Source organism: Botryllus schlosseri, chromosome 2 (genome assembly GCF_051294905.1).
Source record: "Botryllus schlosseri isolate E-star chromosome 2, Bs_hap1, whole genome shotgun sequence".
NCBI classification, from domain to species: Eukaryota; Metazoa; Chordata; class Ascidiacea; order Stolidobranchia; family Styelidae; genus Botryllus; species Botryllus schlosseri.
The window spans coordinates 34,164,939-34,179,001 of record NC_137237.1 but is presented as its reverse complement, the minus strand read 5'-3'; the positions used below and the strand labels follow the sequence as shown (position 1 = coordinate 34,179,001).

At 40.4% G+C, this 14,063-nt stretch overlaps 1 protein-coding gene and 1 long non-coding RNA gene across 2 annotated transcripts; both read right to left on the bottom strand.

Annotated features, from left to right (window-relative positions):
• Positions 1 to 1,527: 1,527 nt before the first annotated feature.
• Positions 1,528 to 3,407, bottom strand: LOC145434496 (uncharacterized). The gene is made up of 3 exons (XM_080311855.1): positions 2,991 to 3,407; positions 2,470 to 2,529; positions 1,528 to 1,808 (listed from the first exon to the last, which is right to left on the bottom strand). The coding sequence occupies exons 1-2, from the start codon at positions 3,254 to 3,256 to the stop codon at positions 2,484 to 2,486; spliced, it is 312 nt and encodes a 103-aa protein (XP_080167981.1). The 5' UTR covers positions 3,257 to 3,407; the 3' UTR covers positions 1,528 to 1,808; positions 2,470 to 2,483.
• A 9,251-nt stretch (positions 3,408 to 12,658) lies between these two features.
• On the bottom strand, positions 12,659 to 13,820 carry LOC145434497 (uncharacterized). Its single transcript, XR_013913420.1, has 3 exons — positions 13,630 to 13,820; positions 13,461 to 13,572; positions 12,659 to 12,802 (listed from the first exon to the last, which is right to left on the bottom strand). It is a non-coding gene; the product is annotated as an uncharacterized LOC145434497 (long non-coding RNA).
• Positions 13,821 to 14,063: the final 243 nt, after the last annotated feature.

Here is a 14,063-nt window from a genome sequence, read left to right as displayed (position 1 = left end):
TACCTACCTTTGAAGCTTTATGAACAAAAGACATGAAATATATTTTCCGCTTTTTAGAAGTGTTTGAAGTATTTGTATTTCAATTGCAGTTCCGAGTATGATACTCAGAGTATCATACTTTGAGTTCTAATTACTTTCAGTTCTTTTGTCTGCAGAATATACATGTTGAAGCATAAAAGCAAGTGTAGTAATGCCTCTATTTTCCGAAAATAAAGCTACACTAAATATAAATTTTACGATCCACAATATTTGTATACTAATTTGCATACAATATTTGTATACCAATCTCGCAAAATGTTGAAACCGTATCCGATGCAACTTCTACGTATTGCTCTTCGCCTAAACTTGGGGCCTTATAACATGATGTAGGGCGCCATGCCATGATATTCTCTAAAATGGTGTCTCTTAGTAAACAAGGTTAATATCGCATTTTCATATCATTACTATCATTTGCATCCCATGATGCTAAAGAATGCTTCTTCTGTCGCAAATTGATACCTCCTGGGATGCATCAATACGAATCAATCTATCTGCATCTTCCGCATAGCTCAATTTGCAGCATTTGACAGTCCGTGCGAACGAATTGAGACTGTTTTCAAAACCACTTACTTACTTGAGTAAATTTAACGTCAGTCAATTCTAGCTTTCCTTCAAGTAGTTTTAGGTGGCTTATGGAAGAAGTACTTCTACTCGTACTTGAGTAGATTTTTTCGTCGCTACTTCTACTTCTACTTGAGTAGCTTTCTTGACTACTTTGACCACCTCTGCCTATAACATATTTCACGTTTGTAGTATTGCTTTGTACATGTCAGATAAACTATGTAGATCTGGCAATAAGTATAATCGTCGTATCGATACGACATAATATGAGTGTTCACTCTTGGCATTTCAAGCATGTGTGGATCAGTGATGAGCATCGGACGGACTCGGATAGGGTTCCGGCCTGATTTCGCACAATTTTGAGACAGTCTGATGGGATTCGCATTCTATTGCATATTTTGTTTCGGATATTTGTGGATAGTTGTAACTTCTGCTTCGGATATTTTCGAATAGTTCTTACCAGACGTGATTTGTCATTTGAACTGAACAACCAAACACGGACAGTAAACACGTTCTGATAAGACTGGTAGTACTCTAAAGTTGTTCTGTAAATGGTCCAAGCACATACAAATCAGCAAACCCTAACCTTAGCCTTTGTGAAGACTACGCCCTAATCGTATCTCGGCTCAGTCGTGCAATCAGGATTCTTCGGAAAAGTTATTCGATTCGGACTTTTCGTATTCTGGACGACATTGTTCGGATTCGAATGGATTTTTGGATGAGATTGTTCGGATTCGGACTGATAGTTCCTCAGATACGCGAGCTGTCAGACGGATTCGGATTCTCAGAAATTACTATCCGCTCATCACTGGTGTGGATATCGGGATTGGAATCGATATTACTGTTTCTGGCGTAACGATCAAGCTGGGCTAAGTAACGGAGGTTCGAACCCTCTTGCAAATATTGAGCAAGCACACACGTAACACGTAAGCCTGCGCAACACTCTTTAATATCACACAGCAGTCAATTATCAGTATGCAGTAGACACAAATGAGCGTTGAATAATTACTTCGCTATCTTTTCAGATAACGCATAAGACTCGCACCAAATCCATAATCAGGTTTCTCCGTATCGAAATAATTATGAAATGCAATAAATACTTATACACAATCACCGACACGACTTAATTATAGAAAATAATGGATTTTGCCCGTATGCCGATTATTCACAGCAAATTTTCGTCCCCTCCATGGATTGGTCAATGAGTTCTGCAAAATAAATGTGTATTTTTTGATAATTATCGTAGGCAAACATAAATTTGCCTAATGTATGCTTAACGAAAAGGTGCCAAATCAAGGACTCAACACCTAGAAGTGGTTCCCAAGATGCTTTTAAGGAGACCCATTTACAACAAATCGAACAAGGTTCAGAAAAGTTTATCATCAGCGACGGGATAGTAAACGCATAACCGGCTCCTTCTGTTGATTTAAAGCCGTCAAGTGTATATTTCAATGACTTCGTTATAGCGTTCGAATATGAAGTCCAGGACTATGGGTTTATGCGACAGAGGTGCGATGCCTTTTTTAATGATATTTGTCAGGTCTAGATCAACGTTTTGTGATTGCATCAACCATGTCGTGAAATCTGGATGCGATTTTCTTTCCAGTACGAGGTTATTGGGAGACGTGGCATTCCTGGTCATGTTGGGGGTATTGAATTTTGGGTTCATGATGCTGTATATCTCATGCCACGTGCCTTCGAGAACTTCTATTGGTGGGGGTTCGTGGGCCTAGTAGCGTCTGAGGTGGAAGCGGTAGTTAAGGCTAAGCTGTTTGTGACGTAGGTAAAGAGGAAGTTCTTCACATGATGCTTCCAATGCATAATATGGGAGTGCTGCGCATTACTCCGTAGTAGAGGCGGATATTTTACCTGTGTGGGCAGATTCACTTCTGGACGCAATTGCGCCATCCTGGTGGACAGTTGTGGTACCTAAAAAACAAGGGAAAGATATTGCTGAGAAATAATGCTGTTAAAATCTAAATCGTATACATGTTAACTAGGACAGTTATATTTTGACGTGGCTGAAAAGTCAAAATTTTGTAAAAATTGTAGTGTTAGGTCAAAATATTGTCAAAATTGTTAACAAAGTCAAATTTATTTTGCAAACTTAATTTCGTTGGTGTTATAGAGGTTGCATTGTCGGTGGACATATCCTTTGACATTTTACACCTCGTAGCCTACTTTACATGCTTGCTGTTGTAGATGGCCTATTGTCAACTCCTTGTGAATCATTACCCATCGAATGAAACAAAGAAGTTGACACTGGCGTGATGATCAACACAAATAAAGGTTCCCGGGACCCCATGAACCTTTCTTATCGACGCAAATCGAATGCCAGGGACGGACAGTGTTTCGCATAACGTGAGTGACTGCTCAGAAGCGACACTTGCCTTGTCTCACCGGGGACTTTCATATTCTTTATTCCACCTTTGTCACCATTATTCTTTTTAGGTTTAATTTTACTGCTGCTATTGCCTTTGGCATGTCCAGGCGGTAGTTTTTCATCTTTTTTGTTCGAAGGTAATGTACTGTTTTGTGGGTCGTTGCCGTCGACAGACGGTGATCCAGAATCTTCAGCGCCTTTCGTTCCCGGTACTTCACTCGATTCCGCGTTATGAAGCAATAGCCAAACAAGAGTCATTAAAAGTACACGCATCGTTTCCGCAATACGAGTCACCAAGAAAATTGGGTTTTATCTATTATGAACGAGAACATTAGTACATCTACAACTGGCCCAACTAGTGATCAACGTTTCCGCTACTTTCGATTAGAATAGAGTATCAATCGAACTGATTTGCAAAGCAGAACACAAACATGATCAGTGTGTCGTATACTCTTTTACATGCACCCCCCCCCCCTACCCCCAGTCAGTCAGTACAGTCAAATTTGACCTGTGTGTGCCCGGTCGGGTAGCCGCTGACGAAAAATAAATCAACAAGTCCGCTTGCTATGGACTTGAGTTGAATCGATGAATTTGGTACGGTATGTTTTTCCCGTTAGCTCATATGTTGGTTTAAAAAGTTAAACAATTTCACTAGCGGCCTTGTGCTGAATTCGGCTCGACGTTTTCCTGCCTAGTAACAATTTGGTCGAGAGGCTGTCGCTGACACAACGAAATCGCCTCGTGAGCCTCGACTTTATCAGGGGGTGTAATATCTACGGAAGGCTTTTAAATATACACCTAGCTTGAAATCCGCCAAAGAAACATACAATTGCAAAGAACTAATTTCTACTTAACAGTTCTACACCATAAAATTCTGAAAACCTTGCGAACCCAGTGCATCTTCCAATACAATGCCATAGCCAGATTTCCCCTAAGAAATTTAAACCAGATTCCCCCCTAAAAATTTCAAAATTCCCCCAAGGGGGGAATTCCCCCCCCCCCCCTCACTTGGGAACCACTGCCCTAGGACTATTCTTGTTTGGGCGCCCCGTTATTTTAATGTTGTACTAAAGACAATGGTGTTGAACAAGGTTTTCCAAACCGTGTTACGCGTCCCCTAGGGCCCCAAACTCTAAATCTAATTACAACAAATGCACGCAACTCAAATGTAATATTTAAAACTTTATTTAACGCTGCCCTTTAAAATCAGATATTTATAAGGCATACATCATTCTATAGAAGTTTCTGCTAACGAAGCTCGCGAAGTCCGGCTAAGGACATATGGTATCCCTAAGTTGAACAGCACAAACTTGATTGTAAATGTCCAGTATCCTTTAAAAGAAATGCGACTTTAATGATTGCTATAGCTCAGGGATGGGCAAACTGCGGCTCACCAGACGCTTGCGGATGTTAGGCTTCGATTACGTCTCTTCATTGATTGTACAATGTATACAATGTACATGCTCATGCGTTTCGCCATTTTGTTAGAGAGATTTAACCTGATTATCAAATTTATGCATTCTATCACGTATTAACGATATCTGTAGGGTTTTCGTGTCGTCTTTCCTTATAGTTTATGTAACACATGTAAAATTGAGAGAACGGTGGGACTATACAGGGTTAGAAAGTTGCAATTGAACGCTCAAATCGACTCCACATGAACGTTTCACCCGCACCAATGGTGCATGGTCGTGGTCATGTTCATGAATCAATGATAAATCATTGTGTTCAACCATAGTGTCCTATATGGTGTCGACACAAGCAAATCGCACGGTTCAATGAAATTGTATCACGTCACAGTTTCCATTTGGCTACAGGCAATTTGACGGTGATTTTTGACCGGCTTGCCGAGCATTAAATTTGATGAATCGGATATCAATCGAAAGCTGACTCTGCACTGATTACGAAAATATAAATTTTATTCCGCTCGCGGCCCTGGAACCCCCACCATCAGCCCCCAATTATTCATTGTCGAGTAGATTGGCAGTGTGACGCAACAATGCGGTCTGGCGAAACGAGAGACTAGCTCAAGAGCAAGGATGCGGCCGAGCGGCGAGAGTGGGATCAGCTGACGTCGCGGCAATAGCGATGTGCAAACGCGCCACAAAGAAACGCTGCGCTTTTGATACTTTTTCTATGCGTTTCGGTACAAGCGAGCACACACCAGCCTTTCCTTGACTTGTAAGGGTAGAACTGGGTCCACAGAATGTATTAGGGCCCTACCAATTTTCGCGCAATATCCTTCAGCTGATAAAGATATGTAGGCTACGTCTAAGTAATCTACATTGGATATGTCAGATTATTATGATATCGGTTGCCTTAGCCCGCTTGTTGCGTAGGGCTCCAGAGACACGTCGCGCTGTTGATGGCGGGTGTAGATACTTTCTATAGTCGCTTTTATGGTTAAGTGTGAGCAAGGAGCATTGAGCATGAGCATACATTACAAGCTTTTATTTGATCCGTATGGGTGGGACTTGGTCCGCGAATGCAGCAGGTAAAATGTTGATTGTTGAATAAAGTTTAACAGCAGGAGTGTCGAATTAAACTGGAATCGCTGTCCGGATTCAATCCGTTACTAGAAAGCTTGCGGGCCATACCTGCCAAATGATTCCAAAATGTTAGCACCAAATTCATACCTTTGTTTTTCATTGGAATATATCTGATATCACTATAAACGTTGACGTTGGAATTTGGTTTAGCATTTTTCAATCACCAAATAGTTTTTTTGAATGCCGGGGATATTTTGCGTCAAAAGTAATACAGTGGTATCACAGATATTTGAATTATACTCATTCTGTAGTCTGTATATATATTCCTAATGTAACTTACCTAAAACGGATTTGCAGTATTTTTTTCGCATCTGTGAATAACTGAATGTCCATTGTCCATTCGGCCCAACAGAGTTTGCACTTTTTCGCCTTCTCGGAATTTGGCAAGGTCACCGACGTGGTGCTTATGGGGACTAGAGTGAAAACTCAACACTGTAGTTGTATTACTACAATATGATATATTTACATTATCTAAATTTGCTGTCTTGAGTGAATCTTATTACTTGAAAGTATATTTTTCTTACTAGAAATATCTCTAACAGCTGAAGGATTGCGCGAAAATTGGTAGGGACCAAATACATTCTGTGGACCCAGTTCACCATTACAAGTCAAGGAAAGGCTGGTGTGTGCTCGCTTTTAGCGAAGCGCGTAGAAAAAGTATCAACAGCGCCACGCATCTCTGGAGCAGACTTGGACAACTAGAAAATTTTCAGCTTTTCTGAATTAGATTAGAATTAGAATTAGAGCTCCATAGTTTTTTTCAAATTAGACTAGAATTAGAATTAGAGTTACACAGTTTTTCCAAATTAGATTAGAATTAGAATTAGAGCTCCACAGCTTTTTCCAAATTAGATTAGAATTAGAATTAGAGCTACTAAGTTTTTTCCAAATTAGATTAGAATTAGAATTAGAGCTACTTAGTTCGCAAAAAATTGGAAATTGAATGAAATTGTATATGGGAAATGAACACAGCAAAATCCAGTTCATATCAAATCACAGTGCGTGGTGCAAAAGGCCGTCACGCGATAAGCGCCACATATTTTTGTTCAATAAACAACAACAACAACATCAGTGCATTCCCATTAACTTCTGTACACCAATACAATATTACTTCTTCATAATAACCATGGACATCGCCCATGTTAGTCAGAACGGCGATGTACTAACGTAAAGTTTTAAAAACTAGAATTTTGTTCGCAGACTACAAGCTACTCTAGCAGGCTATTATTCGTCATAATATCTACTATGACTGCACGGTGTAAGTAAGGCGATGGCGGCTTGGCACTGGATTTCCCTGCGCAATAGTGCAATATGCCTCGGACAAAGAGGCATTTTCATTAAAACAATAATTAGATTAGAACTAGAATTAGAGAATAGGGACATTTCACAAATTAGATTAGAATTAGAATTAGAGCAGAAGAACATTTCACAAATTAGATTAGAATTAGAATTAGAGCATGGAAACATTTCACAAATTAGATTAGAATTAGATTACTGGCATTTCGCTCTAATTTAGTGAAATTAGACAACTAGAATTATCTAGTTGTCCAAGTCTGCTCTGGAGCCTTACGCAACAAGCGGGCTAAGGCAATCGATATCATAATAATCTGACATATCCAATGTAGACTACATATCTCTATCAGCTGAAGGATATTGCGCGAAAATTGGTAGGGCCCTAATACATTCCGTGGACCCAGTTCTACCCTTACAAGTCAAGGAAAGGCTGGTGTGTGCTCGCTTGTACCGGAACGCATAGAAAAAGTATCAACAGCGCAGCGTTTCTCTGTGGCGCGGTTGCACATTGCTATTGCCGCGACGTCAGCTGATCCCACTCTCGCCGCTCGGCCGCATCCTTGCTCTTGAGCTAGTCTCTCGTTTCGCCAGACATCATTGTTGCGTCACACTGCCAATCTACTAGACAATGAATAATTTGGGGCAGATTGTGGGGGTTCCAGGGCCATGAGTGGAATGAAATTTATATTTTCGCAAGCAGTACAGCGTCAGCTTTCGATTGATACCCGCTTCATCAAATTTAATGCTCGGCAAGTCGGGCAAAAATCACCGTCAAATTGCCTGTAGCCAAATGGAAACTGTGACGTGATACAATTTCATTGAACCGTGCGATTTGCTTGTGTCGACACCATATAGGACACTATGGTTCAACGGTTAACCACGGCAGCGCAGTTCACATCATTTCTGGGCTAAAGATGGTGAATACGGATCTTCTATTTTCATTGTAAAGGGTAGCAATAACTGCAGAGTTTGACCAAGAAAATGTCGTTGAGCGATAATTGCAAAAATAAAAGAAAGTATGAACAGGAATATAAACCTTGCAAAACAGAATGAGAGGAAGAGTTTGCATTCAGTGATAATGAAGGTATAAGCCAATGTGTCTTATCTATCAAAATCCGCCTAAGAATTACAAAACTAGTAACTTGAAACGAAGACGGATTTACGAAGTACTGTGATTACCGAGCTGAAATCTACCTTAAATGCTTATTATAACTTGAAGGAATTGCTCCGCACTGATTCAACATCATATCAGCCTGATTTCAAACACCTTGCAGCCCAGATGGAGACGCACCATATCATCACACTATAGTAAACTTCATTCGATACCCCACATTTCTGTATGACGAAATGAATTCGTATTTTTGAATTTTTTTTGTTGTGGTTGTGGCTTTCTTAAAATTAAGATTTTTTTATGAGGTTCGCACATGAAGCAGGTCTGTCCACCCCTCCTATAGATTTTATTATACTGCGAAGTGTCGCTTGATTGCGTTGTCGGAAATTAACGAAGTTTGTTAAAAAATCTCCGTAACTTGTTCGAAGTAGTAGGCTACTTTCAAACAGTTTCGCACAACACTTGTATCATTATGACCAGCGCTGAAACAGCACTTCGTCAGCCCCCCCCCCAAAATGTTGGTCTTAGGCCCTCCACACCCCCTACCCCCGCCGTGACATACGTTTTCCGCGCTACATGTAGGCGATATTTGTTGGGGGGTTTGGGGTGCGGCGGTTATGGTCCTGATTGTGACGTACGACCAAAGTAGACAATGAGCTCCCTATTACGACACTATGCAGAAATACCCTGAATCAATTTAAAATTTGAAGTCGTACTTCTTTAATAATGCACAACTTCTCGCGTTTTGGAACTGGTATATAATATTATTGTTCATTTGGCGGACCGGCAGGAAGCTGCCACGGACAGGCGGTTGGGAACCATTGCTCCTAGACTAGAAATATAAGAGTCGTTTTATTCCAGCCGCCAGCAAGTTATGCGCATCTAGACACCGTCGGAATGATCTCGTTCAGTTCCTTGGGCTAGGCACGTGCAATATTATTGCAATTATATGCTTGGGAAAACCTGCCTGCCTGTTTTGGACGTTGGTAATCAGCCCGTTATACTAGAGCAGTGTTTGCCAAACTTTTTCTGCACATCGACCACCTCCACAGCAAACCAGGTATCGAACAGTCCCTAGCCCCTTCCTGCTCCCCCCCCCCAAAAAAAAAGGTATTTGGCTCATTGCACAGTCACTGCATTGTCGCATAGATTTTTCGCGTTGATCTGTCCCTTTTTGTACGAATTTCCGGACAGACACAGTCAGTGAAAACAATCGTACAATAAGTGTCACTGAATAATTAGTTAGTCTATTCGTTGTTTGATTGATTGTTTGGTCAGTTAGAACACTCAATCCTCCTTCACAATGAACATATGCGGAGAGCGTGCGTGACGATTTTCGATTGAATCCACCTTGTACGACCGTGAACGACGTGATCATAAATTCATAAATCTTACATTGGCGCACAGAGAGAGCTCTAATTCAAGGACTCACCCAAACAGTTACTCATAGGTCAAACAGCCTACGTTTACTCTCAGCGCCCCCGACCGCCCAAATTGTAGCTATCAACCCCATTCGAGGTCGTAAACGTCACCCAGCCGGACGCTGGCGACCACTTTATGAACCACTTATCCGACTACAAAACGGAAATTGGACTCGTTATGTAAAGCTAAACACAACACAGGCCTGCGAATCTCAAGACAAGTGAGGGAAAATATACCCAGTGCGCCCTCTAATAGAATCTGCATCGGTACCGATGTTCCCTCTAATTTTTCACGAGTCTGCGCGCACTCACCAACTCACTGCGCGGTCCCTTAGAAAACAGTGCATAACGACTAGAAAAAGGTCATCATTTCGGAATTTTTGTGCGCAGCTTAAATTTTATGTGCGCAGAGACCGTGTCGGCAGTCCGAAATTGCGAACGTGCGCAGCTTAGAGGGAACATTGATCGGTACACGAGCCATGTTCAGTTATTTGCAGAAGCTGACCTAACTCCATGACGATGATTTTATTTCCGAGGTTATATAGTTTCTCAGTGCAATTTCATCGATTAATCATAGGCTTGGTCAGCTTAGTCTGCTGCAGTACATAATGTAAAGAAGTTCACTGGGCGTTTGCGTCCCTTTATATCCTTTCTATCTTGCGAACATTTTGCAGCATTCATCGCAAATAAGTTGAGCTGTATCACAAAGCTTTAAATGGCGTGCTTCACAATGATATCAGAGCAGGATCAAGAGCGATTATGGATCTTAAATTAACAGTGTGATGTAGGCATTAAGTAAGCTGAGATGGATTGATCTTACAAACTGAATGTGTGAAATCCTGACTGACAGCATGCCCTGCAAATATCCCGCCGCACCCACTATCTGCCAGAAATGACGCCATTTGTACAATGTGCCGAGGAAATGGGTATGGAATGGACATATTATAGTTGCACGCACATAATGACTCCAGAAGTACTGAAGATTAGGAATCAGTTTTATCGAAGGCAATATATGCTTGCTGGTATTAGCCCTATTATTACTTAAAAGTTTCTATCACCAAACCCATTTGATCCCTTGCATCTACAATCGACATTTTGCTTCGTAGTTTTAACCATCACTTTTTTGAGGTCAATAAAATTTAAGTTCTGTTTGTTGATCTAATGAATAGAGAAGGTTTGATGTGCTGTACCGGATGCATATCAATTTTTTGCAATGTTTTAAGAAGTCATTATCGTCATTGCTATAATTTGATGTAGCCTACTCCTACAGCACTTGAATGGGATTTTAGATAATTTTTGCTGTCATATTATCAACTGAAATTTGCTGTTTGAATGCTCCTATTTCTAAGGATAAATTTTCATATATTTATATATCGTAAATCAGGTGTGGCAAACTCAAATTGCGTCGCGGGCCGGATTCAAACCTTCAAATCGCTTGCCGGCCGGACCAATCAACTGATTCAAAAATTGTTACCTCATGTCATTGCTTTTCACTCGAATACTTCAATATTTGATAAAGATAATAGTAGCCTATATCACATTGTGTCATGAATCACAGTTTTTTTTTTACTATGTCATGGATCACAGGTTATTTTTACTGTAGCAAGTAGCAACACCTATATTCGCGAATTATGAAATTGACCAAAATCCGATGACTAGCCGGCTGAATACAGTTATGAATGGCTAAAATAGTGGCGCTAATTACAATATAAGATGGTATATTTCTATGCTCCCTATTCTTTCAGGTGTTAGCCCTGCCCATGCATTGTGAGGACCACAAGAGATTTAACCGCAAACGCGGACGTTCGAATTTGTTTCATTTTTCTAAATCGCGATTCTGGTTTATCTGGAGTCAGGGAACATTTTGAGTCAGAAGTAACATAGCAGTAACGACACGGATATCTAAAATGTATTTTTGTATATAAGTAATATATTATCCATGTAAACTGCAAAAAAACGATTCCGCATTGGCGATTTCGCTTCTGCGAATAACTGCATTTCGGTCCGTTTTTCCATAAAAGTCTGATGTCAGTCTGCTCGTTTTTGCCTTCTCGAAATCGAGTATCAAAGTCACCGAATTGTTCCAAGTGGTAAGTCTAGAGTGAAACCACAAACCTGCAGTCGGGGTGGTTAAAATGTAACCTTGAACAATTACCATTGTCGGCATTCGCTGCCTTTTGAGATTATTTAAATGGAAGTATTTCCTTAAATAAGATCTCAACATTAGTTAAAAATGTGCTGGAAAACATAAGCAGTTTTCAATCTAATCAGAATTGCTTCGTGGGCCGGATGAAATCGTCTGGCGGCCCGCGGGCCGTTTGTTTGACACCCCTGTCGTAAATAGGCCTACATCTTTACGATATGCCCCATTTCAGCTTCATCGTCACGGGGATTGTATTACGGTGGACGGAACCTTAATATTACATTTCTGGAAAGGGAGATGAGCTAAAAAAAAGGTTAAGAGCCGTTGTTATATATAACAAAACTTACTTCAGATGATGGTGTCGAATTTTTATGCCATTGAAGATTTAGACATCTTAGGATGTAGCAACACGAATCCAGTTCTCTGCACAGTTCTCATAGGTCAATTTGCGGCCTGTGACAGCCCATGAGATAGTATTTATGATTACCTTTCGAAATTCCTTGAGAATGTTTGAATACATGCACTGAATTCTTGACTGCTTTGACTATCTCTGTCGATAACCGATAGCGCATTGTTTCAATGTTCTGCGCTTGTTGGATTGATAACGAACAATTGGCAAGGTGTATAAATTTCTATCTCAAGTTTTATTGAGTCACTGCGTAGTCATTGAACGCAAGAAAAAAAAATTCCAAACTTCATGGAAATTACAAGGGGGTCCTGCTGTTTTGGCGATTGGTAATTAATATTACTTGATCTTCGAAATCAGTGTAATAATGGCATTTGATTAAAACAATGAATTATAAATTCAGCGCTCTTGACGAGTATTTGCGCAAACACAGATTAGGCTTGTTTCGTCTGTGCACCACGTCTCTCTTCTCTCAGTATTTGTGAACAATAAATATGTAAATCGCATCATCTTGCGTGTAAACATGTTCAGGATTAGTCATTCATTAACATCGGTAGAATAATACCAATCCCTCATTGAAAGTTTTCACAATTTTCTTTTGCGGTCATGACAACAGGTGAGACGTCCTTCGAACGCACGTCACTATGCTATAGGTAAACCATCATTGAATCTCTGGACACGAAGGACGTGAGAGTCACCTTATTCCCGCAATTAACCTGCGACGCCCCGGATAACCGAAATAGCCAGTCAAATTTGCGACAATATACTTTGTTCCATGTGTAGCATCAAAATTACATCAAATATTATCGTTGGACTTGGAACAATCGCTATTTTTTTAATCCTTTGTCGCTTCGTCATAGGTTAACTAAGGCCATCCGGGTACATCGGGATGATAGCTGCAAGTAGAAGAAAATAAATATAGGAACTTCATAACCATTCTAGTTGTGATGACAAAATGAGGGTGTGGCATAAATCGAATTACATTTTCCGCATAATTTCAGAGTATCATCTGTGGAGCTAATTTTACCCATTTGTATCAAAATATACCAACCTAGTTTGTGCCAATAGAAGAAGTTCGAGTACGCTACCATGTAAATATTACATTGTCGTTAAGCGATCTCTTCGCCTCAATTATTCTTTTTATGCTGGTGACGTCAGATTTGGTTATGCGATTGCTGTTATACAATGTTATTTCCAATTCTCTATTATTTGCTGACGAGTATCCCTGACGAGTGTCAGTCGAAATATGCGGGTGTATTTCAATATGAATCTACTATTCAATTTTAACCACAATGGGATCGCCGATAATTGGAGATGTATTTCTCCGGAGAATGAAAACTCGGTACATTTTATGAAGGGGGGATGTTCCTGCTTTTATAGAAGGCCATGCTCTTAAAATGAAGGGAAAAAAGGAAATTAAGTATCCGACTGACTAAATAATGGGAGAATAACTGTTGAATAAGATCTCGAGACCTTCGAGTTACGTTATGCGAAAATATTCTGCAAATGAGTTGCGCAGAAATGTCGCTTCGGGTAGGGCCTATATTTGCTTACCGTGTCTCTCTGCCAGCCATGCGGTCTTCATGACGGTAAGATATTTCCGATTGCAGTTTATTCTTTGCCGCAGCAGACCACTTCACAGGGGTAATTTCACCACCATGTGCACCTGGAATTACTTGCAATTTGTCGTTTTCAGTTGATGTCGAACTTATCATTTACAAACCGTCAGAACGATATCTGTTACTTTCTTCAGTATCGGACGAACATGTCCCGTTGGTCAAAAGGGTGGCAATGGTGATGAACACCATCAGTTTGACTCGCATATTTCCTGGCCTTGTAGCGATTGTGATACCAAATTGTTTGCACACTGATTGTTTTGTCCACCAAAGTGAATAACTTTTATACTTATTTGCTCTTGTATATATAGACCTACTTAGAGTACGTCATGCCCTAGATGACACTCACAAATTTACATCTTTCGGATCATTGGTTAACATGGCTCAATTAAGGTCAACTCGCCAAGGTGCGAGTAGGTGTAGCGATGTACTCGGGTCAAACCGGTGATTCGTATTGCTATACCATTCGTTCTCATGAATTTTTATTTCCAAATGATTGTTATGACAACGAAATATTGCTTCAAATCTGTGCATCACACCA